The sequence below is a fragment of the Vanessa cardui genome, chromosome 14, assembly GCF_905220365.1.
Source record: "Vanessa cardui chromosome 14, ilVanCard2.1, whole genome shotgun sequence".
Lineage (NCBI taxonomy): Eukaryota > Metazoa > Arthropoda > Insecta > Lepidoptera > Nymphalidae > Vanessa > Vanessa cardui.
The window spans coordinates 3,049,016-3,076,488 of record NC_061136.1 but is presented as its reverse complement, the minus strand read 5'-3'; the positions used below and the strand labels follow the sequence as shown (position 1 = coordinate 3,076,488).

Here is a 27,473-nt window from a genome sequence, read left to right as displayed (position 1 = left end):
ATTTATGAGTGAAATAATGACTTGAATTCCAAGAAAGGGCATGGTCTACTTATTTCCCTGACACATGACAACCAACACTAAAAAGCGAGCAAAGCCACGGGCGACTACTAGCAACTTATATATTTTTCATACAATCGCGGCTTTCGATTGTTTGACACAATAATAAATATAACCTTATGTAAACACGTCAGAATTCATTTAAGTGTTTCGTTAATCATAAGTAAATAATATACAATTATAAACGAGTGCAAAGGGACTCGAGTTTATTGAACGGAGGTACCGATAGACTAATTATTGGCACTGTCTGCGCTGTGATTTTGTCACTAATTGTTTTTTTTTTTACTTAAATGCAATTAACAGTGTAATAAGATTGAAAATGGCCGCCCATTGGATGATAGCTTATTGTGATCGAATGGAGGTCGCCAACTATACTAATATTTTAAGTGCGAAGGTAACTCAATCTGTTACCTCTTTACGCCTAAACCGCTAAACCGATTTAGATGAAATTTGATATGGAGATCATTCGAGTTCCGGGCAAGGACGTGAGATGTATTTTTTTAATTTACCTCTAGAGGACTACATTTGCGGTCGACAGGTAGTTTTATAAATATCGCGCGGGTAAAGTTGCAGTTTAAGCTAGTTTTCAATGAAAACATTTACTTAGTTTGGCATATTAATAATTGTTTTAGTTTGTAAGGCAGAGCACAATAAAATATGAAAGGAAAATAAATCATTTCTGCAATTTCGACATCCCGTACAAGCTATAAATATAATACCCTAGCGCGCCACCCTCCTGGTCGATAGGAAATTTTACATTCGAACTTACGACGCTGTAACCTAATATATTATCTGTGTCTTTATGTCTTGAACTAGACAGGTATACATTTTTTTTTGTTGCCTCTGGTGGGTTTATTAGGGCTGGCGTTGGTATGAATTAATATCAAATAATTACTTTTTTGTGAGATAATAGTAAGTGAAAAAGGCATCACAAGAAGTGAAAATAATAATATATGAATGAATGTAACTTTTCTTTCCTGGTTCTGCGTGTTAGGTAGTGGGGCAGGATTAGCTTCATTGGTTTAAGGTATCAAAAGGTATAATCTTTTCTTGTTTAAGCTTTCTTCGTACCTAATTTCATCAAAATCGTTTAAGTGTTTTAGCCGTGAAAGCGTACAATACGAGAAAACTGAATTACTTTCCCATTTATAATATTAGTATAAATATTTTCTTAAATAAACAAAACTTGTATGGTTTTAATAGCATTCGGATTTTATTTCCTTTATAGCTCTAGTTATTTTTCTGTTTAACTAGCGTTATTAAAACAATAATATGTGAATAGTTTGATCGATATTGTGTTGAGTTGTTAAATGATTTATGATAAGAGCCTGAAACCAAATTTGCCCTTGTAATAATACTCTTACACTATAATGTTGCTCGCGGGCTTTGACAGTGATTGGTGTATGTCCGTTTGTTTAAAGGACATTTCCTTGATTACATTTAGATTTATTAAAAATTAAATTACCGTGTTATCGCTTTGCAACATTTCATTATTATATGATTATAGATAGCAGGCATTTATATCCTTAAATCGTAACGTATTGTTCTTGTTTTATAGTAGCGACCCGCCCCGGCTTCGCATGGGTACTTGATATGAATCGTTATATTACGATCGAATTACATAAAATCATTATAAATTGTAGATATAATTGTATCTGTAAAATTTCATCCAAATCCGTGAATTTTCGTGAAAGAGTAACTAACATACATACATCCATCACAAATTTTCGCATCTATAATATTAGTAGGATTGCCTTTGAAACCCTTACCTGCTAAAGGGGTCGATTTCGCACCAATTGAAAAAAAAAACTTTCTAAAACTGAGTATAAATTACTATTGCGTAGCTCAAGTTACATATAAACATAGTTTTTAATTAATAATATACGTGAAGATTATGAAGTTAGTTGACAAAAAGCTTTTGATAAGTTACAGTTTAATTATGTTTTTGTTTTTGTGAGGAGACACAACATTCGTATTAATGCTGTCCGGTGCTGATAGATTGTTGTTTGTACCTGAACTCGCGCTCGCCGAAGTATAAGTGACATAAATTTAAGGCAATCAATTGGCAATGCCTCTCGGTCCTCTTTTTTCATGCCAATTCACAATCGGATGATATATATACTATTGTTTATGTTCATTAAATAATATTTAATCGTTTACATGCAGTAACCTCGACGGGAAATCTATGACCGATAAAAATATCGACCGATTCATCAATAAAGTTTTTGCGACATTAACGACTCGACTTACAAATCGCCTTTGCCATTCGACCTAAAGGCCGTTTATTTATACATCTTTGAATTTGTATTTAATATGATTCGGTTAAATCAAAGTACGACTAAGTAATGAGATAATTGAATGAATTTAAAATTAAACATTAAACCTCTTTGGAGATTATTAACGTTACCTTTAGTTTAAATCTTATCAAATAGTAGGGTTACCTATGCTTCGTTTAGTGAGAGGTTAGATAGAAATTATGTTCGATTAAATTAATTTATAAACAACTAAATTGTGTAATATTACTCAATATAAGTTTGAAGCGAAGCTTTGCAAAGCCGCATCTTAGCTCGTTCCATTTTAATCTTTATTTATAACTTTATAAGATTGACCTTCGTATGGGTATTCCGTTCTCTACTATGCACGTTCAGAAACCGCCCGAAGGTCGTTACTATAACGTTGCAGGTTTAAACATAGGATTTTTTTTTTCAAATGTCAGACTCCCAACACTACACTTATAATTGACATTTGCAATTAAGAACAACGCCTGGCCAGATGTACTCGAGGACCAAAGTACTAATTTCTTTCGAACTCATGACTCAACCTTTAGTAATATAACGTTCGCAGAAAACATCGTGAAGTTTTATGTTATTGTATAGTTTTGACTCGCGACTCTTATTTGAAAGATATATCGACTACAGTGAAGCTTTTATATTTTTATCTCGCCCCCAATGATAATTTATTGAAACAAACGAATGATATCATTGTTCAAATAGTAGAAATTTAAAAGTTTCGAGTTTCGAAACAGATTCGCATGCATTTTTTTTTTTACAAAAATAGTTATTTAATTTTAATTTACTTATTCTCTTGAGAAATAAAAAAAATCGCAGGAAGTGTCTTTGTTTGTAATTAATATAAATTGTAATTGATTATAATTTTTTTTTTATTATGAACCAAGTATCAGCGGAGTTAAAATATGTTAATATTAAAAGAAAATTGCGGGTTTATATAAAGGTAGCAACAGAGATTTCTTGTGCTTCATTATATTTTATCATTGACCATTTTTATTCCGAGAACTATATTAGAAACTTATAACATAGATATCAACCATACCCACACTAGGCATAACTTATGATGTGTGCGACATTATTTCATATTTTCTTGGAGGCGAGGTTTTAGTCCAGCTTTGGGGCTATAAGCGCTTACTGTGAATTATTATTAGTCCATTTAACTGACGTCATTAGTCCGATACTACGATAACTAAGCTCTACACAAATAAGCTTATGCCTGGGCACCGGAAGCTCAGTTTATGTTGATAGACTTAATTGTGTAAATGAATAAATAATGTAAACATATGTACTTAATTGTGGTACCGTCGTTACTTCTGACTTTCCATAACACAAGTGCTTCAGCTACTTACATTGGGATCAGAGTAATGTATGTGATGTTGTCTCATATTTATATTTATTTACTTAATTAATTGTCTTTCATTGTCAGGCATCGGAAAATTGTCAGGTGAAGGTAAACACCTGGCGGACCCTGAGGTGCTTCGGCGGCTCACTTCATCTGTTTCGTGCGCGCTGGACGAGGCGGCCGCCGCCCTCACTAGGATGCGAAGCGACCAGCCGCCCGCGCACCATCGCCACCATCACCAGGACAAGCCGTTAGTACCACTGGATTTTTTCCACATTATAATCCATACTTTTAATCTCAAGTGTTTTTTTTAGTAATATATGTATAATAGTATATACATAACCATAAATGCAACATTGTTCTCAGGTATAGTTATCATCATATGTTGTTAACGAGTAAATATTACGACAGTTTCACTATGATGATTTTTAGTATTTTAGTATGAGTAAATACTATTACTATATACTATATACCCATTTCTATAAATGAAACATTTCATAATACTATGTCATTATGGTTAAACGATAAAGAGGAATACAATATTCTTTTTTTTTTAATAATTGTATGTGCATGTATCACGCGATAACCAGTTAATGGATTTTTAATAAAATACTGAGTAAAATACAAAAAAATTAACCTAATATCCAAAGTCCAATCGAAGTCACGGGAAGAGCTCGACCGTAATAAAAATACATCACATCTCAGTTCTGACCTTGAAATATATATATAAACCTAAACAATACAAAGTCAAATTTTGTATTCTATTTATAATATTTAAATTGACAAAAACAATACCTTTTGTTGAAATGATCCGTATTTAATAAAATGATATTCAATTGTTACTTTCGTCATTGCTATTCCAATTAGAAAGTTATAATGATGACAATCCGAGATTGAGTCGTAAACGCTAGACGCCTCTCAAATCGATCACGATCGAGTCGACGATTCTCGGATCGATTTGATCGAGGCGCAGCGCTGACCATGATTCGTTAAGCTTTGATCTTATCTGACATTTCTATTGGTTCTTTATGCATCAAGTAATTTTCGTAATGTACTAATACATCGCTTTATTGCAGTACGCAGTGCGGTTCGACTGCAACGGGCACGACGCCCACCGTGGCGTCCTCGGTCGGTGCAGACGGAGCGCCGTCGCTGGCGGAGGCGTGCTCCGACGGCGACGTGGGCACGGTCCGCAAGCTCCTCACGGAGGGTCGCTCCGTTCACGAGACCACCGAGGAGGGCGAGTCCTTACTCTCACTCGCGTGCTCCGCGGGATACTACGAACTCGCACAGGTGCTGCTGGCGATGCACGCGAGCGTAGAGGACCGCGGTATTAAGGTGAGGAAGTATATTCATTGGAACCATACGTGCCAATCAATATTAATGTATGTCATAACAGCTTGTGATATACTCTTAATTTAAATTAACTGTAGTAATAGGCTATTTGACAATGCGAAAAATAAATTGTAAATTATTGTAATCAGTGTATATTATGAGTTTAAAAATGGTTATTTACTAACGAAACTTGAAAATAATACTTAATTTATTCAAAAATCAATAAATAAAAATGCAAATTTTCAAAAGTTTGTCACGTGACACAAAACGCTCCTGATTGGCCGGGCTAATGATGAAGTCACTTTCTTGTAAACCTTGCTTTTCTACTATATGTACCACAGATTAAAATACAGCAAAGTGACGTCACCGACCCCATTGCAGCGCCATATTGTCCAAGTATCGTTTTCGCGCGTTATTTAAATATGGAATTTTTAATATGATATTTTTCGGCAAGTATGTACTAGAAATAAACAATCAACTTTTACTGGGTTCCTTAACTTCTACTAAATAATATAAAATGGTTTTTATAAACCAGTCAAATAGCCTATTATAATATTTTAATCTGTTGGAATTCGTTTGCAGGGTGACTGTACTCCACTTATGGAGGCTGCGAGCGCCGGGCACGTGGACATCGTGCGGCTGCTGATCGCGCACGGCGCGGACGTGAACGCGGTGTCGGGCTCCGGGAACACGCCGCTGATGTACGCGTGCGCGGGCGGCCACGAGGAGTGCGTGCGCGCGCTGCTCGAGAACGGCGCCAACGTCGAGGACCACAACGAGAACGGACACACGCCGCTCATGGAGGTCAGATACTGTGACTTATGCCACACGCATAAATAATCATCATAATAAGTAATGTTTTGAAAGCCTTTATATCATAAAATTTCGTGAATAGACAATTAAAACATCGATTTTCGCAAATCCATATTGCTGACATTAATACTATTTTTGTACTACAGAAGAGGGCTATTCGTGCAATTTATAACCTGGGCCCAAAAGATTCGTTAAGATGTAAATTTAAAGAAATTAAAATAATGACTGTCGCTTCTCAATTTGTTTTTGATAATGTTATGTATGTACGCAAAAATATAAATGATTTTCCCAAAAATTGTGACGTACATTCCATTAATACTAAGAACAAGAATAAACTTGTTACGCCTTGTACCCGATTACACAGGGTTAGTAACTCTTTTTTGGGGCAATGTATACGTTTTTACAACAGGATCCCAGAAAACGTTCAACAATATTCAATTATAAAATTCAAAAGAATCGTTAAAGAGCGTTTGTGTGCTAAAGGATATTACAGCACTAATGACTTTCTAGTTGGCTGCACACCTTGGGAATGAGATGATCGCCTCCAGGCTGTTTCAAATAACAGGAATATGTTTATTATTGTAAATTATAAATTGACATTATAAAAAATAAAAAAATATCCCGCTGAGTTTCTTTCGCCGGTTCTTTTTAGGTCTGAGGTATTATATTCCGAACCGGTGGTAGATTATCGACAATCAATAAGAAAGTGTAAACACTTCTATTTTGAATAAAGGTTTTTGACTTTGACTTTGACTATCATGATTATTCTAGTTCTCGACCAATGGTACCGCATTAATTCGATGTGAAATATTTGTTGGTCTTTGTCATCTTAATGTTTGAATAGGGTATAGATAATAAGTTTGAATGACAAAATATACATTTAATATATGCTTTCGGTGTGTATTTTGAGGCTCCAATAATTCATATTAACCATCGATAATATACAGGCGGCCTCTGCGGGTCACGTGGGCGTGGCTAAAATCCTCCTCGAGCACGGAGCCGGCATCAACACGCACTCCAACGAGTTCAAGGAGTCGGCCCTCACGCTGGCCTGCTACAAGGGCCACCTCGACATGGTCCGGTTCCTGCTGGCGGCGGGCGCGGACCGCGAACACAAGACGGACGAGATGCACACGGCTCTGATGGAGGCCAGCATGGACGGACACGTCGAGGTCGCGAGGCTGCTGCTGGACTCGGGCGCGCAGGTTTGTTCCACGCGATTCTGTCTCCACCTGACTCGACCAGGTGATCCGACTAGCATTAAGATCACTTTGATTGTGTTTCACGTTAATTACGTATAGTACGACACAACTTAGATGTCGCATCGGCAAAATTCGTAAAACCGATCACATCCGAATTAAGTACGCCATCCCAAATTAACAATATTTATTTTTCACGCGAATATGATCTTTGCACAAACGTAATAACTTGTAATATCATATATTCGTCAATTTACATGCCCTTGCTTTCTCTGACGCGTGAATCTATAGCGACGAATAGCGTCGAATGGCGCGATAGGGAGCTGTTTCTATTGGTTGTGTAAATCGGCAGTAATCGGTTTTGTTTTCATTCCATTGCATTTTCCGATGCTACATCTAATTTTTGTCATACAATAGCTCTGCAGCAATCTTTCGAAGGTTAATACTGTTCTGTCAATTTTGCTTGTTGCAGTAATACGGTTATACGTTTGTTATTTTAATGTAACCGATTAAAAGTCCATCCAATAAACGTTCTCGCCGTCCTCCCGCATATATTCGTAGTTATCGTATAACGGGCTGCCGGCGCAGGTGAACATGCCGACGGACAGCTTCGAGTCCCCGCTGACGCTGGCGGCGTGCGGCGGCCACGTGGAGCTCGCAATGCTGCTGCTGGAGCGCGGCGCCAACATCGAGGAGGTCAACGACGAGGGCTACACGCCGCTCATGGAGGCCGCCCGGGAAGGTGAGAACATTGATCATAGTTAATAGTAGTTAGTTGCTCAAAGAAACCTTCAAACAGAATTAATAGTTAATAGTAGTTAGTTGCTCAAAGAAACCTTCAAACAGAATTAATAGTTAATAGTAGTTAGTTGCTCAAAGAAACCTTCAAACAGAATTAATAGTTAATAGTAGTTAGTTGCTCAAAGAAACCTTCAAACAGAATTCTTCGAAGACTAATACAAGAACAACATTTATAAACGCTAAAAGACTGTGTCGACTGTGTAGAATATATAATTTTAAATTTCCATACGAGATACTTTGTATTTTAAATGTTAGAAGATAGTATATTATATAGTGAATTTATTGGAGGTTTGTCTATTAGAATCTACAGTGCAGTCACTCAATATTATGTAAAATGACGATTCGGAAGTGTTTGTTTAAGAAAGCCTGCTTGAATAAAGTATGTTTTGATTTTTGATATCAGTAGTAGATCTGCATTTGTAAGTAAGTTTCATATCTGCTACTTTATTAATATTTCAAAGTGTTTATAAAAACCTACCCCAATAAAATAGTGGTGTATTGCAGTCAAAATGCAGTGGAATGGTTTATAGAAATCGCGTCAATTTTACATAATTTGTTTGTTAAAGGTCATGAAGAAATGGTAGCGCTATTATTGGGCCAAGGTGCTTCAATAAATGCGCAGACGGATGAAACGCAAGAGACGGCGCTCACACTTGCCTGCTGCGGTGGATTCCTGGAAGTCGCAGATTTTCTTATCAAGGCAGGTGCGGACGCTGAGCTCGGTGCTTCCACTCCCCTAATGGAAGCGTCTCAAGAAGGACATCTGGAGCTTGTACGGTAAGTCTCGTATAATATAGTACGCTAGCTTAGGGTAGTCTTGTTAATTACATTAACATTAATTTAAATAATTGTATTTAATTAACATGACGTTGTATTTTTTACATGTTAAAAAAGAGTAACTACTGAGTTTCTTGGCGGTTCTTCTCGGTAGAATCTACTTTCCGAACCGGTGGTAGCTTCACTTAATTGTAGAATGACGTTTCAAAAGTGCTTGTAAAAGCCTACTTGAATAAAGTTTATTTAGATTTTTGAATTATTTGTATGAAAATAGTTCGTTCACCCACTCTAGTGTAGATCTAGCGAAGTATATGTGATATGATTTGTGGCGCGCAGGTACCTGCTGCAGGCCGGCGCGGATGTACACGCGCAGACGCAGACGGGCGACACGGCGCTCACGTACGCGTGCGAGAACGGCCACACGGACGTGGCGGACGTGCTGCTGCGCGCCGGCGCCGTGCTCGAGCACGAGAGCGAGGGCGGCCGCACGCCGCTCATGAAGGCCTGCCGCGCCGGACACCTCTGCACCGTGCAGTTCCTCGTGGGCAAGGTGGGCCATGAGCAAGGCCTTTGAAGTTATATAAACATTGTTTGTTATATATAATGTAATGTCATTATATAACTAGGGCGCCGATGTGAACCGTATGACGGCAAACGGCGACCACACGCCGCTTTCCCTGGCTTGTGCGGGCGGGCATGCCGACGTAGTCAAGTTCCTCCTGGCATGCGATGCAGATCCGTTCCGCAAGCTTAAGGATAACTCGAGCACGCTCATCGAGGCCGCCAAAGGAGGACACACCGCCGTCGTGCAGCTGCTGCTCGACTATCCGCACTCCGTCATGTTGCCTAGAGGTGACTATAAATTTGAATGTACAAATTCGTGATCTCATTATGTATAACATAACAGTTATTATTAATTAAATATACCATCGATCACTAATAAATGACAAATACTTATTAAATTTAACTTTTATAATAGTCAACGCGCGGTCGCAATCAGGTAACACGGGCACGGAGGAGAGCGGAGGTCTCAGCTCGGCGCAAGCGGCAGCCCTGGGGCTGAGTCACGCCCCGGCGCCTGGAGCGCCGTCGCAGCGCGCGCTGCTGCCCGCCCACATGGCGGGCGCGCATGCGCCGCTGGCTCACCCCCACGTGCACGCGCACCCGCACGCGCACGCACCTCACGCGCCCCACCCGCACGTGCACGTGCTGGCGCACGGCCAGCCCCCGCACGCCGCGCAGCAGACCCACCCGGCCGCAGCGCCACAGCAGGAGATGTCTCCTAACTTCGCTAAGGTCTACTTGGATGGTGAGTTCTGTTTCTGCTCTTGTTTTGTTCTTCTGACTTATGACTTAACTATATTTAAATAATTTCTTATATGCAAGTTAATTGATTATAAACATGGTATCAATAACCCAGGGCGCAAGAAGCAAAGCAGCGGTAACAACGGCAACGCGCAGGTCGCGAATCCCCCTGCGGCGCCGACGGGCGGCGCGGGCGCGGCCAAGCACAAGTGCGGGCGCAAGCAGCGCCCCGCCGCGCCGCACTCCGACCACCACCTGCCGCCGCCGCCCGACATACTGGACGACCATGTAAGTAGACAGCGCTGTTCGGATTATAGAGGCGTGTCCGGTTGAACACTTGTAGAAAATGATTGGGAGCTTTTGCGTGCAATGTGCTGTACGCGGGCATAATTGAGATAATCATTCGTAAAAGCGCGTATTCTTGAGCGATCTTGATGAGCAGGCTGAATCGATTACAGGATTATCGCCGCAAATTAGCATTATCTTAATGTAAGGCAAGCAGTGTTCGAGAAAGAAAGTTACGCAGTTGTAGGCCAGTTAACATTCATAATTCTCGCTTGCTTGGTCTAATTTAAATACTGCACAACCGCACGCATGCCTTATGGGTTCGCTCTTCATACGCATTACATAGCAGAGTGTCCGCAACCTCCCTTAGTTACGTAGACAAATATCATCCACTTGAGTAACATTAAGGCCCTAATGCAATTCAACTAATTACATAACAATATATAATATCATGCTTACACATAGATATAATTAACTTTTTATCAATTATGGATGGTGGTCAATTTGATTCATGTTGATATTTTAATAAATATTGGTGTAATGAATAAAAAACGAACATTAATTACTGTTTATTAAGAATCACCTCAAGTAAACTTCCGGAACGTAAGCCGCCTGTAAGGTCTCATAAATAACTATTTTAATTTTGTATGATTATATATCACTATCCATAGGGATACTAATAAATTATTATTATTTTTATATTGTTCTCTGAAAGAAATAACTCAAAATTGACATTATATCTACTAAACATATTTATAACTGAAACGGATAATAAATTACACATTAAATTATCTATTGCATAAACATCTTTCATAATTATATAAAAAGAGGTTTTGGTATATGTATAATCGTAATAAATTTTCGCGTTTGCCGATTTAATAAAAAACTGACGCGTTCATTTAAAAATGATCAAATAATTGTAAAAGCATACAAATTGATCATCACTCATTATTGTTCTTATTGGCTTAATTTTAAAATACTATCATTTGTGCTTGCTTTCCACGGTGTAGATGTGCCACCACAACATGGTGCATAAGCATAAGCTATCCCTCCCGCCCGGCTTTACGTGGAAGGATGTTAACAAGAAATTTAAAAATAAAAACAAAGTTGAAAAAAAATCCAATGTGAGTGGACACATTTCTAAAATATCATGTTTCGTAGTGTTGTGTCTGAAGTTATTTTGATTTAAATGAAATGTAGATTTATTTTCGTACAATATGGTGATTACGTTGTTTTTTTTTTAATCGTTCCATAGTAGACCATTAATATAGAGCATGAAACCGTAGAACATTATAATATGTTTAAAATTAACCCGAAACCTTTTGTGTTCATCGATTTTTGCTTCAGTGGGTGTCTTGGATATTTTATTATTTCAAAATTCATTATTTAAGTATTTTATGAATGTGTAGAATAGCTTTGTATTGTGCTTTAGTCCTGTATAATTAAATAAAATGAAATTTTTCAGAGACCTGAAGCTCTAGCAGGTCAACCTCGAAATGATTCATTGCCAGAAACCGAGAGGAATATGCTTGAGTTAGCCGAAGCGTCCGGTAAGAAACCAATAATTTAATTATATATTAACATGTATTTCACATAATTATCATTAATAATATATGAGTAACAGAACGGTTAATATTTTACCTTAACTTTGTATCAAATGCAATAGTACCTGTTTACGTTTTATTATAATTACTATTCAGCAAAGACAATAGAATGGGAGCTTTTTGAAAAAATAAAATAAAAGTCTCTCTGGACTTATTTGAAAATCGAAATGTGACGTAAAACGTGAATAATAATGCGTAGTAATGCACGAAACAGGCGCGTCGCCCGCCCCCGCCACGCCGCCCTACCCGCCGCCGCAGCCGCCGCTGCCCGCGCAGCAGCTCAGCGCCGACATCGATCAGGTACTAGTCTCCTATTTATATATTCCAATTCATTGCATTCAGTCTCTAAGACCTGAAATATTTCATAATATCTTTAAATACTACCAGCAACAGTTTCAAGAGTTACAACAGCAGCAATGGCAGCAACTGGTGGCACAGCAGCAGCTACAGCAGAAAAAGCATCAGCAACAGCGTCAACAGCAACAACAACAGCAGCAACAGCAGCAGCAACACCAACAACAACAACACCAGCAGCAACAGCAACAATATGTGCAAGAAATGCAACAGAGGCCAGAAGCATATGTACCACAGGTAATGAGAATAGATGCATTGATCGTTCTCATATTATTTTTTAAATTTAAAAGTGACAAGTTAAACAATAAATCTAAAGACGATTAGCGCATACTTAACACTGAGTACAACATGAATAGCTCATGTTGTACAGTGTACTTTGTGTTAAGGCTTTGTGTAAGCCTGTCTCGCTATGAGCCAACCGCTCGTACATTCTACCCCAAAACAGCAATACTAATTATTGTTGGGTTCCGGTTTAAAGGGTGAGCTAATCAGTGTAACTACAGGCACATCAGCCATAACATTTCAGTTTCTAAGGTTGGTGGCGCATTGCCGACTAATATAAAGGCACTGTCTGTGACCTATTTGCACAACCGCCTATAGACATCAAAACTTGAAACATTACCAACCTAAATTTACCAGGAATATGATCGTCCCCAGGCGGAGGAGGGTGGGTCAGTCGAAGCACGCGAGCTCGGCGCGGTTCTAGCCTACCTCCAGCGTGAGGTGCCGTCGCTTGTCGCTCTGCCGCCTAACGAACTGCGCTCCCTCGTGCTGCAGGTACAGTTGACCATTGTCTAATCGAATCTTAAAACACGCTTTGTATACAATAGTTGCGACCCAGGTGTATAACATCAGGTATATAGTAAATGATTATTCATGTTAACGGTGAACATTGCACGAAATAAAATATACCGTAAAAAGCGTGCTGTTGCTGTGAAAGTGTACACATTGAAATATAATGTTTGAAATAAAAATAATCATCAGTGCTTGTCAACGTTGGAAACTGTCTATAGATAATCAAATTAATTAATAAAGTAACACCGGCTACATTTCTTAGGTGATGCAACAGAAGTCTCACGAGATTCTGTCGGGCAAATGCGGGGAGGAGAGCGCGGAGGAGGGCGCGGTGGGTGAGGGCGAGGGCGACGCGGACGGCGACGCGGAGGGCGAGTGCGACGAGGGCGACGAGCGACGCGCGCGCCTGCTGCTGGCCGCCGCCGAGGAAGCGTTCGCCGCCGACTGGCCCCGGGACCACGACCTCCCGGTTAGTTTCCTTATCAGTATTGTTATTTTATTGATAGATGATACCAAAGTATCTGTAATTGTATGTGTAATTTATGTCTGTAACTCATCTCTTGCTCGGTGGTAAAGGAAATCATATTTATATGACCATGATTCACAAAACTACATATGACTAATTTCAACGAAATTCCACCACATGTGCATTGGAGCAACGTGGTGGAATACCCTCCAATCCTTCTCTTCAAACGAAGTGGAGGCCTTAGTCTAGTCTAGCGGTAAATTTACAGCTTGTTGATGTGAAAGTATCTGTTCTAAGTTGATACATTTCTTAAACAGGGCGGAGCTGGCTGCCAGTACCGCGCGCGTCCACCGTCCCCCTCGGGTATTATGGACGTCTCCGACCTTTCACCCGCGCAGGCTCCCGTCCCCGCGCCCGCGCCCCTCGATCCGCAACCTCACTTCGCACTACCGCCTCCAACACTGCCCTACGACGACTATAGGTAAGCAAGTTGTAGTTAACACGAGACCAACAAGAAAAGGTTATTTCATACCAGGGCAAGCGAAGTTCTATAGTACAGCTAATATAATTTATATGTATTGCAAGTATGTTTGTTTAGTTATATTATAGACGTTATTTTGATCTGGAAGAGTAAAAAAGTATTAGTATTCCATTATAGTACACGTGATACATGTTCACTATCAAAATGTTGCAAAAAAAGCAAATAAAGTAAAAGTATTAATAATATTCAGTATTCGTGTTTTAAATTGTAGGTCGTCAACCTTTGGTCCGGCGGCGGGTGGGGTAGCCGGTGTAGGCGGGTTAGTCCCAGTGGGCGCCGCAGGAGCGGTAGGCGCAGTGGGTGCGGTAGGCTCTGGCACTCCGCTGGCCGCGCCTGCCGCAGTCACTCCACCACAAGCGCAGCCCCACTCCAAACGAGATCAACACCATCATGCCAATAATGCTGCTCTTAAGAAGAAGGTATACAATATTTTTAAAGACATGTGAGTTCGGATGAGTTCGGTTTTGTTTGTCATGGTATTTTGCAAACCAAACTCACGTAAATTTTCTAATATTTCTTTTTTGTCAACCTTTATTTAATAAAATTTATCGTTCTTAGGGTCGGTTCACGGGTGGGCCGAGAGCCCGGGTGGACGCGTTCGGTGCGCACGCGCACGGCGCGCACGCGGCTCACGCCACTCCCCCGCAGCCCGCCCCCGCGGCCTACTCCGCCATGGACGTCGACGGCGAGACCGACTCCAACCACGACACTGCGCTCACGCTCGCCTGCACCGGTGGCCACGAGGACCTCGTCGAACTGCTCTTGTCTCGCGGCGCAGACATCGAACACCGCGACAAGAAGGTATGGCAGCGATATGTCGTCGATATTAAAAAAAAAAGATTGATTTTAAATATCGAAATTATTATTCGTATATTATTTATCAAGTTATATACTTATCAATGTTTTCATTCGCAGGGTTTTACTCCCCTCATCCTGGCGGCGACTGCAGGGCACGAAAAGATAGTGGAAATACTCCTCAACCACGGTGCGGACATCGAGGCTCAGTCGGAGCGTACAAAGGACACGCCGCTGTCTCTGGCGTGTAGCGGCGGCCGCTACGAGGTGGTGGAGCTCATCCTCAGCCGCGGCGCCAACAAGGAGCACCGCAACGTGTCCGACTACACGCCGCTGTCTCTGGCCGCGTCGGGCGGATACGTCAACATTATCAGACTTTTATTGCACCACCAGGTCATTAAATTACTTTGAATATAACATTATTTCATATGAAAAATTGTACGGTTTTTTTTATAACAAAGCAAAAGTGATTATTATAATTTATTTTTACATTATATAACAGGCGGAGATAAATTCTCGCACGGGGTCAAAATTGGGCATCTCTCCTTTAATGCTGGCTGCCATGAATGGTCACACAGCGGCTGTACGGCTGCTGCTAGACTGCGGCTCAGATATTAACGCGCAGATCGAGACCAATCGCAACACTGCTCTCACGCTCGCCTGCTTCCAAGGTAACCAGATCGTTCTCTTATTTTTAATACAGTTTTTATATGATGTGGCACTATTTTACAAAATGAACAAGTGAATATCCTAAAATGATAAGTTGCCGCATGATGTCTAAAGTACTATTGACTGGTTATTAATCTGATCATTGAGACGTTAAAAAATTTAGTAATTCACTTAAAGTACATATACATAAAATAAGACACGACAATAAAATTCGAATAAAAAAATACAAATCAAACGAGGAATCATTCAACAGATTTTGTCATGAAACTTGTAATAGTAGTAGGGCAAGTTAAAATTCATTGATGCTGTAAGATATTTCATTTATAATAATTATGATTTACAATAATAGTAAAATAAAACATCCGAAACCAGGTCGGCACGAGGTCGTGAGCCTGCTGCTGGACCGCAAGGCGAACGTAGAGCACCGCGCGAAGACGGGCCTCACGCCGCTGATGGAGGCGGCCAGCGGCGGCTACGTGGAGGTGGGCCGCGTGCTGCTGGACAAGGGCGCCGACGTCAACGCGCCGCCCGTGCCCTCCTCGCGCGACACCGCGCTCACCATCGCCGCCGACAAGGGGCACACCAAGTTCGTCGAGCTGCTGCTGCAGAGGTGCGTCGCAGGCATTCATAACAAACTACGGTTACGATCATTGCTATAGTTGATGACTACGTATGTGGTTAGGAGCGCAAACGACAATGATGAAATATTAGTCAGTAATCAGTATCAATGCAAATGTCTGAAGGGTCTTATAATCTAATGAAGTTACCACTTGCATTCATAACAAACTACGATTACGAGCATTGCTATAGTTGATGACTATGTGATCAGGACCACAAACGACAATGACGAGATCTTAGTCAGTATCAATGCAAATGTCTGACGGGCCTTATAATCCAATAAAGTTACCACTTGAAATGATATCTAAAAAATATATTCATGAATATGTTTAAGGGCTAATGTTGTGCAGAACAATGTTGTTCAATCAGTTTTAGTATTATGTGAAAGTAACTCTCTCTATCTGTCTGTCTTTCACGACCAAACCGCTGAACCGAATTTAAAGAAATTTCTTAGCAAATTTGAACTACAAGAAAGGGCTACTTTTTAGCTAAATACATGACAACCAACTCCCTAAAATGCAAACGAAGCGGCGGGCGACTTCTAGTCATTTATATATGTGACATAATAACGGATAGATACAATTAAAAATCGATTTGACTCACACAGTACACTTTGTTCTCTTCATTACATGGAATCTTTGTGATTGTCAGACGAGCGGCAGTGGAAGTAAAGAATAAGAAAGGCAACTCCCCGCTCTGGCTGGCAGCAAACGGAGGACACCTCGCCGTTGTAGAAATGCTTTACGCAGCTGGAGCGGATATTGACTCACAGGACAATAGAAAGGTAACATTCATATTTATTTACTCGTTTTCTTATAAATAATTATGTAGTTCAGATATTGATCTGAACTATATAATTATTTGAACATTTACTAAGTATAATGTGTATATGAAGACATAGTTTAAAGAGAACAAATTTACAATGTATACATGATTGAAAATTAGTTTGATATATATTACATTTTGTAAAATACTTTACAGGTATCTTGCCTAATGGCCGCTTTCCGCAAGGGTCATACTAAAGTCGTCAAATGGATGGTCGGCGTCGTGACGCAGTTCCCCTCCGACCAGGAAATGACAAGGTTAGTAAAGCTTCTTGAACTTGACTGATATTATTGTCATCATTGTTTTTCAGTTTATAATGTAATTTGTAACAGTAACAGTTAAAGTAACAGCCTGTAAATTTTCCACTGCTGGGCCAAGTCCTCCTGTCCCATTAAGGAGAGGGTATGGAACGTATCCTACCACGCTGCTCCAATGTGGGTTGATGGAATGCATGTAGCAAAAGTTCGATGAAATTAGACACTTGCAGGTTTCCTCACTATGTTTTTCACCATCACCGGGCGTGAGATGAATTATAAGCACAATTTAAGCACATTTAATGGTGCTTGCCTGGGTTTGAACCCGAAATCATCGGTTAAGATACGCGCGTTCTAACCACACGGCCATCGCAGCTCAATGTAATTTGAATGTTGGTATATTATTTTATGTACCAAGTTTCATTTTTTTAATATAATTTTAATATCTAGTATTATAGATACTACGATATTCATACCGCTACAAAAGGAGTAATATTGAGGAAATGTTATTAAAAAACATACAATTTTCAATTCTGAAATAAACAGATAAAAAATAGTAGGAATCGTATATAAGTCGACGACCTCCATGGTCGAGTGTTGTGTACACCGGTTTTCATGGGCACGCCACTCTGAGGTCCCGGGTTCGATTCCCGGCCGAGTCGACGTAGATTACCATTAGTTTTCGATGTTGTCTAGGGTCTGGGTGTTTGTTGTACCGTCGTTACTTCTGATTTCCATAACACGAGTGCATCGGCTACTTACATTGGGATCAGAGTAATGTATGTGATGTTGTCTCATATAAGTGCGTAATGTCTGCCCACAGGTATATTTGCACAATATCGGACAAGGAGCTGCTGGAGAAGTGCCAGGAGTGCGTGCGAGTGATCCGCGCGGCGAAAGAGACGCAGGCGGCCCGCGCCAACCAGAACGCAACCATCCTGCTGGAGGAACTCGACGCCGAGCGCTGCCGAGAGGAGAGCCGCCGCCAGGCCGCCGCGCGCCGCCGCGAGCGCAAGAAGAAGAAGAAGCTCGAGAAGAAGGTACATTAACGATTATATTTTATAACAAAAAAATATATCGGAACCTTAAACATAGCAGAGCTAAGTGCACCGGAATACCTAATAAATAACCAGCGGTACCCACTCCGTCTCTTCACCGACTTGTATTAAAGGAGCATAGTGGTATATGTCCAGACCTTATACAATGGTAATGTATTTTATAAATATACGCAAATTGCGACTTCCCTTCCAATAGCATTATTATATTCCGAGTACCTACATATTATATTATTGTTAAATTCTAAATAGTGTCCACCCATGGACATGATACATTTTGCTTAGTGATGTAGCCACCACTTATAAATTATGTTATATAAATTAATTAATTATTTGTGTATTTTATTTTTATTATACAAGACAACATAAACATTAAAAAAAATGAAATTGGTTGCCTGTAAAGTCGGTATACGGGCGAAAGTTTTACGTGACAACGACTTTGAGTGGTAAAATAATTTTAATGTGAATATTCATTCGTATAGTAGGAAGAAGGATGAAATAATAGTAACAATTTAAAACATTTATTTAATTAAATTCAAAAACAACGACTTTTTATGTCTGTTTCTCTCGCTCTTAGGCGGGCTAACCATGCCCGAGTGGAAGGGACGCGTGCCTCTCACTCGCTCTCATTGTGAGCGCATAACGTGAGCGGAGCGTAACGCATTTTCTTGAAGTGTCACCCGGCAAACCAATTTATAAGACGTTGTCACGTCAAAAACAAAATTATATTTATTCTACTAGGCTCATAAAAGTACTCTGAATTTATCATTCAACAGATTTTGTCATGAAACTTGTAATAGTAGTTGGACAAGTTAAAATTCTTTGATGCTGTTAGATATTTCATTTATAATAATAATGAGTTTCTATACGTTACTCAAAACCTTCATATTAAACTACATGTTTTTACTTGTTAATATCCTTACCAGGAGGAAAGACGCAAACTCCAAGCGGAAAACGAAAAAAACTCATTATACTGCGAGAAAGCGCTCGGCGAATGTTCGGAAGGCGGTGAGGGCGACGATGAGCCCGCCGCGCGGGAGGAGGGAGACTCCGGTATCGACGCCAACTCACAGGTTCGTGTACTCACACGTGGAGGGAATTCGCATTTTTTACTATAATATATACAGTTTAGCAGCTTAGTATATATATAATCTATTCCATCCAATACCTATACAATAAATGTTTTCGAATTTTCTAAAAAAAATTTATATGTGACTAATAAATATCATCCCAGGGTTCCTGTTCATCATCGGATGTAAAAGTACCACCTGCGCAGAGCGCAAAATGCAAGAAAAAGAAGAAAGAGGAAAAGGCCCCTTCCGCGCCGCAGCAGCCGCCGCCTAAGAAGCAACCGGACAAAGTAAGCAAATTATATAATAATGATTATGGTAACAGATAAGAAAATTTAATAATCCTAACGTTAGAGTAAATAATTCGTTTATTATGTCGTAATACCTCTTTTAAGTATTACAATACTATCCATTAAGTATATCCTTACTTTAATATTTTTTTTATATCTGTACAATAGTATGATGTATCAGCATTTGTTTACTTATTTACTACAGGTCAAACCGAAAATAGAGACGAAACCAGAGAAAGAAACACCAAGCAAACCAGATAAGAAACAAGAGAAAGAGAACGTAGCTCCAAGCTCTCCTCCTGCGACACCCGTCAAGCCCGCCGCGCCTGAGCGGCGACCTGAAAAGAAGGAAAAGTGAGTAAAATAGTGCGACATGTATACTCAGACAGTCTAGGGTTTTTGTATAAATCAATAGGATTAACTCTTGTATTTTACCTCAAGCATTAATAAATAATGCAGACCATAGTATGGATTTCTGTGGAAAATGTCTTTATATATAACAACTAAATGTACTAGTGCAACAAAAATAAATCTACCCTGGAAATAGCCTAACGACCTGTTTATTCATGGTTGATAAAATTAAAAATATTAGCTTAGCTTAATTTGTTTTATAAACAAAAATCTACGAATTGTAATAAAATTAATTGCACCAAGCAGCCTAAGTACCTTATAAGGTGCTGTTTGTATTTGGTAGCTGATTGTATGGACTAAAACAACAAACATTAAAAATATTGTGGTTGTAATCATAAATCCATAATGAAATAATGCAAAGTCAACCATCCATATGATCTATAGTGGATCAGCAATATGTTATATCTTATGATCTTTATATGACACAAATGAATCATCATCCTGTGTTCTGATTTTTGTTTACTTCATTTAATTATTTTATCAGATAACATGTAATTGCATGGACTTATTGCTACTTAGTAAAGCATACTTTTGTTTTTTTTGTTGCATAAAATTAATAACCAAATAAGTGAATATTTATATCTATTAAATAACTAATACAAACAATAGTACATAATATAGTTCTAGCTTGGAGTACTGGGGGTTAAAGAATATTGAAAATTGTTGCAGAAAACCAGAGGAGGATGCAAAGAGCATCACAGTACAGAATGTTAAATACGGGAATTGTTCTCGTAAGAGTCAAGTGTTTGAGTCCAGTAGGCACAATGTGGACAAAGATGATGATGCTACCGATAAAAATAAAAAGATTCACACTAGCCATCAGTAAGTTATACACAATCATAATTACCTACACTATTGCATTGAAATACATGAGGGCTGATATGGCTTTACATAAGCTAAGAATTTTTATAGGTGACAATAATATAGTATGTTTTATTTATTACATAAACAATATAACTTAAATTTAATTTTTTTCGTTGATGGATGGATATACAAGAATTCCGCATTTAAAACAAAGCTTGGTCCATAGATTATATTTTATGTTTTTAACAATTCAACTACTTTTTTTATTATTTTAAATAATTAGTAATTGACGGTAAGTGGTCAGTACCTATAGACGTTTGTACTGTAAGAAATATCAACCATCCTTACATCGTCAATGCACCACAAACCTATGGAACTAAGATGTTGTGTCCCTTGCCCCTATGGTTACACAGGCTCACTCACCCTTCAAACCGAAACACAGCAATACTTATTATTTACACTTGGAAGAATATTTGACGTCTGGGTGGTACTTACCCAATGGACTTGCTATGAAAATGATGTTCTGTAAGAAATAGTAGTAATGTCTGTAAAAGAGAAGAAAAAATAACAGATCTACCCAAGCTATATTTATGATGGAATAAATACTAAAAATATGAAATTAATCAACTGTGAAAATAGTCACATCTTGTAACTAAAACTTTGCATGCCATACTTTTAATTTGTTCTGAATAAATACATATACATTTGCATGTTCAAAATAACGAAACATTATCTTCCTAATTAAATTTTATTTAAACATTAATGACATTGACAAATGGTTATTGGGACAAATTATAATGTTATTGATACATACATGATACATTAAACTAGAAAATGCATTACTTTTTTTGGCGTTTAGCTCATTTACATACTTTTTTTTCGCCTAATTTAGTAACCTAAAATAACATACTTTATAAATATCACAACTTTCCATATGTTTTTTTAGTCTACAACAAGAATATATCATATATATGGGTTTCTAAGGTTTAAAAAAATATGTTATTTATTATACGAAAAATCTTAAAAGTAATATGTTAAGTATTATCTTTTGTCCATGATTTAAGGTCCTTGACCTCCAGAACCATGTATTTTAATTTAGAGGGATGGAGTTTATATTATTGTTATTCTATGCGCAGATGGGAGGGCGACAACAAGAGCACGTCCCCCAAAGGAAGCGGAGCCAGACGCGAGGACGGCTGGAAGGAGGTCGTGCGCAAATCCAGCGTGCAGACACTCTCCACACTCGAGCCGGGGTGAGTTGTACATACATTTAATCCTACTACTATTATAAAGGCGAAAGTTTGTATGTATGGATGTTTGTTACTCTTTCACGTAAAAACTACTGAATGGATTTGAATGAAACTTTACCACAATATAGCTTATACATCAGAATAACACATAGGCTACAATTTTTGAGGTTTCTAATGTGAGGTCGTAAAAAAAACACATTTTTTTGCGCTTACATTGCAAACGCTGACTGAATCCTACAAGATAGATCAAAACAATGTACTACAGTATTGTACAACTTAAAAAGGTCTACAAAAAAGTCCGTGATGGACGATGGTATATGTTTATCTCTTAGGAATAACCCACAATAACCATTTTTTATCCTTTACTTTGTACGAGAAATAATGGCTTATTTACGAAGCGATTTTAAGCGATTACTAGACTAGACGGGACGAACCTGAAGTCCACGCGAACGAAGTCGCGGGCAAAAGCTAGTATTATATATTTCATTATATCTGAGTGTAATCTCTTAAATGACTAACCAAGCTTAATTTACAACAACAACAACAGCCTGAAATTTCACACTGCTGGGCTCTCCCTTTGAGGAAAAGGTTTGGAACATATTCCACCACACTGTTCCAATGCGGGTTGGTGGTTTTCTCACGATGTTTTTCTTCACCTCCGAGTTCTGGATGAATTATAAACACTAATTAAGCACATGAATATTTAGAGGTGCTTGCCTAGGTTTGAACCTGCAATCATCGGTTAATATTAACGTGTTCTAACCACTGGGCCAAAGCGGCTCAATTTACATAAACAAGAAAATCTGTACAACAGTAAACAAAAAAAAAGTAAAAGTAAAAATTAATTGTAACTAAATCAATAAATGTTAAAAAATAAACAGATGCAAGAAGGTGTCAGTAGCGGCGCACGCGATATCGCGCGTTATCGGACGCGCCGGCTCCAACATCAACGCCATCCGCTCCGCCACCGGCGCGCACATCGAGGTCGACAAGCAGGTCAAGGGCCAGGGCGAACGCATCATCACTATCAAGTTAGTCACTTGCTTCTCTTGTTGATAACAATAAGTTTACATGTAACATGTGTCAAAATAATGACCAATCTTTTTTTAGAAGTCAATCATACCATTTCCATGTTGTTATTGTTGATTATCTAAATAGAAATATTATTGTTGTCTTAAATTTTCGCGATTATTACACATTTAAATAAAACTAGTTATACCGGATTTGAATCGCGTAATTCGTGGTCACTGGTAGACAGTCTACCCGTGACCACGAACGCTGTAAATTGCTCGAATCGTCGGGATGCCAAAAATAATTAATATACGCGATTCAAATCCGGTATAACTAGTTTTATTTAAAATAAATATTATTTTCAATATATAACCATCAATTTGTGCGGTCCGCAGAGGGTCATCGGAGGCGACGAAGCAGGCGGCTCACCTGATCGCAGCCATGATCCGCGACCCTGAAGCGGATATCGCGCAGCTGTTGCCGCGAGCGAAACTGCCGCCCGCGCTGCCCGCGCCCGCGCACCCGCACCCGCACGCGCACGCCGCCAAGCCGGCCGCGCACAAGCAACCCGCCGCCAAGGTAATTACTAATCTATTATCACTAATACTGGCAAATTTCATAAAAGTAGTAAAGTAAAGTAACAGCCTGTAAATTTCCCACTGCTGAGATAAGGCCTCCTCTTCCATTAAGGAGAGCGTTTGGAACGTATTCCACCACGCTGTTCCAATGCGGGTTGGTGGAATGCACATGTGGCAGAATTTCGATGAAATTAGACACATGCAGGTTTCCTCACGATGTTTTCCTTCACCGCCGAGCACGAGATGAATTATAAACACAATTAAGCACATATATATAGTGGTGCTTGCCTGGGTTTGAACCCGCAATCATCGGTTAAGATGTACGCGTTCTAACCACTGGGCCATCTCAGCTCTCAAATTTCATACTAAAATAGATTCTCTTTCAATTACAAACTGAGAAAGCAAGCAAAAGTGAGATGCATAACATCTTTGATCACATGGTTTTTAATAGCATGTAAAAAAATTTAAAAGGCATACTTTACCTTTTTAAATATATCCCCTATATCTATCATCTACCACTCGTAATATTTTTTTTCTACTTTTTTTGGAATAATGTAATTATAATGCGAATATTAACTACGCAGACAGCCGGTATGTGAAGTATTACATATATATATATTATATTCTTAATTGATTATTGGTATAGTTAGTCAACCACAGACAAAAGATTTGAATGTTAATTTTAAGTATTCATCCAAACTTTTGATGAACACTGCTTTAAAAAAAACTGCTTTTCTAAAGCGTATTCATAAAATTGTAACGTCAAATATCTGTTCGTTCGTCAGACGAGCAGCGTCGCCGTGAGCGCGGGAGTGACGTCGGTGGGCGCTAGCAGCAGCCGCGCCACGCCGCCCGGCCGCGCCGCCGCCAAGCCGCACCCGCAGGCGCGCCCGCCCATGCCGCGTCTGCATGCGCAACGTACGTTAATACTCATACTCATGGAATTATGGACGAGCGACGCACTAATCCAACTATTTGGAACATGGAGTTAACTGTATAAAGATACCTTCGACATATATTTTAATTGATTTCATGTTGTAAAAATATTGCCTTTAATATATACAACAACAACAGCCTGTAAATTCCCACTGCTGGGCTAAATGCCTCCTCTCCTTTTAAGGAGAAGTTTCGGAACATATGTATTCCACCACGCTGTTCCAATGCGGGTTGGTTGAATACACACGTGTTAGAATTTCTATGAAATTTGTCACATGCAGGTTTCCTCACGATGTTTTCCTTCACCTCTGAGCATGCGATGAATTATGAAGACAAATTAAGCACATGAATCAGCGGTGCTTGCCTGGGTTTGAACCCGCAATCATCGGTTAAGATGCACTCGTTCTAACCACTGGGCCATCTCTGCTCTTTAATATAAAAACCATGTAATTTATTTTCAGCGATAACGCTACCGGAGAAGCGCGTATCGAGTGCGCCGAGCACCGTAACAAGCATTGCGGCTAGCTCCGCCAGTAGCGCGGTTAAGACGGGCGCACTGTCTTACACCGGCGCCATCGTCGGCGCCCGGAGCCACACATTCGCCGCCAAGCTTACCGCCACACCGCCCGTTGACACCAAGCCGCGACCCGTGCCACAGGTAAAAAGAAATCATGATAATAAGTAATCTAACATTACATTTGTAGTCTGTCTGTCGATTTATAAATTGACTTTTTAAAATAATGTATAGTATGACACAACTTAGATGTCGCATCGGCAAAATTCGTAAAACCGATCACATCCGAATTGAATACGCTATCTCAAATTATCAATATTTATTTCTCATGCTAATATGATCTTTGCACAAACGTAATAACTTGTAATATCACATGACCTAATATATTCGTCAATTTGACACGTCGATTCACATGCACTTACTTTCTCTGACGCGTGAATCTATAGCGACGAATAGCGTCGAACGGCGCGATAGGGAGCTATTTCTATTGGTTGTGTAAATCGGCAGTAATCGGTTTTATTTTCATTCCATTGCGTTTTCCGAGGCTACATCTAATTTGTGTCGTGCTATACTTTTATATTTCTAATTTATATTAATGCCCGGAATCCGCCTATGACTATGATGTGTTTATGAATCCTCATTTTGTATTAGGTTGTGGGCAGCCCAGCTCCCAGCAACGTGGTTGTCGGTGCAGTCAGCGCAGGAGGAGCTTCTCCGCTCAAAGCGAGAGATTCTCCACCCGCTAAGATTGAAGATGAGTCTCGCCCTGTTCGACTTCATACTGATGCGTTGCAGGTAAACGATCGAACTTGTTGGGTCATGGCAATATGTTATTGTTTTTTACCGTTGTTGGATTTCGTTTATTAAAGGTTTTAATGAAATAAAACTAGTACGTAGTAAAAATTCGTTCTTTATTAATTATGTTCGACATTGGATCAATTTATTTGTGCACGCGTTAATTTCTATCCTAAAACACAAAAACTTAGAAACTGTAAGTCAAGTATGTATTGATAACATTTATTATCATTTCCAGCTAAGCCCAGACAATTCAAGCACATGGAGTAACGAAGACATCCCAGTGAATACCTCTTCGGCTCTTCACATCAATACAACACCACAGGTAAAATAATAGCATTGTTTAATTAATTTTTACAATATATGTTTTTTTAATATATGGCATATACTAATGGTGATATGTAACAGGCGACCGTTAACGTGCCTTGCTCGAGCTCGTCCGGGCCCTGCGCGGGTAGCGGCAGCGGCGGCGCACAGGAGTACTCGCTGTTCAAAGACCTGTCGGTGGGCGCGGCCGCCGTGTGGGGCGCCGCCGAGCCCCACAACGTCGACCCGATGCCGCCGCAGGTAGGCTACATATAAATTAGTTTTAACGTAGTCTTTAAAGGACAACTTTGAAAAAACAGCACTATGTGACAGCACATGTCAGAGAAAAAATGATGAAATAATGATCGATATTTGGTCATTGAATTATTAATCCACTGGCAACCATAACATCTCAACTTTTATATAACACGAGCTAACTTGTACGTCTTCCTCATCGAAATGCATCTCTCCACAATAGTAATAGGCTAGAGCGTATATCTCTCCAGCGATTTTGCAAAGCATCACTCAAATTTCTTGATACCTCATTCGAAAAGATCATAAATCAATTGTCGATTATGTTTATATACAGGCCGATGCTAGTAAGGCGCCGGGCTATCGCGGCGGAGGCGGAGGCTGCTCGCCCTGCTCGCGCACGTCCTCGCACGGGTCCACACCACCACCGCCGCCGCCGCCGCCCTACCACCACCCGATGCCCATCGGTAAGCTTGACCACACGAAACACGATAACATTTAATATATTATAATAGTTATTCTACCGCCAAACAACAGTATTGTTGTGTTCCGGTCTGAAGGGTGAGTGAGCAAGGGACATAACATCTTAGTTCCCAAGGTTGGTAGCACATTGACGATGTAAGGAATATTTAATAATTCTTACAGCGTCAATGTCTATGGGCGAAGGTGACCACTTACCATCAGGTGGCCCATATGCTCGTCCGCCAACCTATACCATAAAAAAAAATATATACTGACGTCGGAACATTTACAAAAAAATTTGATCATGCCGAGCAACAATTAATCTGTTTAAGTGACATTACATTACTTTTGTTAAGTGGTAATTTTATTCATAATATATATTTATATAAAACAATATATCAACTTGATGATAAAATGAAACATTTCAGTTGCAATATTCATTGTTGCCGTCGGTAGCGATTGTTAAAAGTCAAAATTCGTCATACTCTTTAATTGCGAAGTAAAATCTTTACCAAATTCCCAGGCAATGCGGTGAATGCAATGGATATGAGTGGTCTTAGCAGAAACGGTCCTATTTATCAAGACAATTCCCGTAATGGACACAATATGATGGCAA

General features: G+C 39.5%; 1 protein-coding gene across 13 annotated transcripts in view; it reads left to right on the top strand.

Annotated features, from left to right (window-relative positions):
* Nucleotides 1–27,473, top strand: part of LOC124535200 (ankyrin repeat and KH domain-containing protein mask) — a 38,558-nt gene that overhangs the window by 8,471 nt on the left and 2,614 nt on the right. For 3 of the 13 annotated variants that reach the window (XM_047111305.1, XM_047111304.1, XM_047111303.1), the window contains exons 3-40: nt 3,772–3,937; nt 4,764–5,025; nt 5,605–5,826; nt 6,783–7,040; nt 7,596–7,776; nt 8,402–8,612; nt 8,949–9,162; nt 9,239–9,464; nt 9,592–9,921; nt 10,033–10,205; nt 11,213–11,326; nt 11,668–11,752; nt 12,006–12,397; nt 12,818–12,937; nt 13,218–13,424; nt 13,739–13,902; nt 14,174–14,381; nt 14,521–14,763; nt 14,878–15,150; nt 15,260–15,428; nt 15,799–16,036; nt 16,696–16,828; nt 17,026–17,126; nt 17,947–18,163; nt 19,105–19,251; nt 19,413–19,538; nt 19,744–19,892; nt 20,619–20,771; nt 21,890–22,006; nt 22,885–23,034; nt 23,410–23,593; nt 24,378–24,510; nt 24,990–25,186; nt 25,694–25,837; nt 26,076–26,162; nt 26,246–26,404; nt 26,733–26,862; nt 27,381–27,469. In XM_047111305.1, the coding sequence (XP_046967261.1) occupies nt 3,772–3,937; nt 4,764–5,025; nt 5,605–5,826; nt 6,783–7,040; nt 7,596–7,776; nt 8,402–8,612; nt 8,949–9,162; nt 9,239–9,464; nt 9,592–9,921; nt 10,033–10,205; nt 11,213–11,326; nt 11,668–11,752; nt 12,006–12,397; nt 12,818–12,937; nt 13,218–13,424; nt 13,739–13,902; nt 14,174–14,381; nt 14,521–14,763; nt 14,878–15,150; nt 15,260–15,428; nt 15,799–16,036; nt 16,696–16,828; nt 17,026–17,126; nt 17,947–18,163; nt 19,105–19,251; nt 19,413–19,538; nt 19,744–19,892; nt 20,619–20,771; nt 21,890–22,006; nt 22,885–23,034; nt 23,410–23,593; nt 24,378–24,510; nt 24,990–25,186; nt 25,694–25,837; nt 26,076–26,162; nt 26,246–26,404; nt 26,733–26,862; nt 27,381–27,469 (6,872 nt within the window). Of the gene's footprint in view, nt 1–3,771; nt 3,938–4,763; nt 5,026–5,604; nt 5,827–6,782; nt 7,041–7,595; nt 7,777–8,401; nt 8,613–8,948; nt 9,163–9,238; nt 9,465–9,591; nt 9,922–10,032; nt 10,206–11,212; nt 11,327–11,667; nt 11,753–12,005; nt 12,398–12,799; nt 12,938–13,217; nt 13,425–13,738; nt 13,903–14,173; nt 14,382–14,520; nt 14,764–14,877; nt 15,151–15,259; nt 15,429–15,798; nt 16,037–16,695; nt 16,829–17,025; nt 17,127–17,946; nt 18,164–19,104; nt 19,252–19,412; nt 19,539–19,743; nt 19,893–20,618; nt 20,772–21,889; nt 22,007–22,884; nt 23,035–23,409; nt 23,594–24,377; nt 24,511–24,989; nt 25,187–25,693; nt 25,838–26,075; nt 26,163–26,245; nt 26,405–26,732; nt 26,863–27,380; nt 27,470–27,473 lie in introns of all 13 variants that reach the window. The other 10 variants (XM_047111315.1, XM_047111310.1, XM_047111311.1 and 7 more) reach the window with 10 other exon arrangements.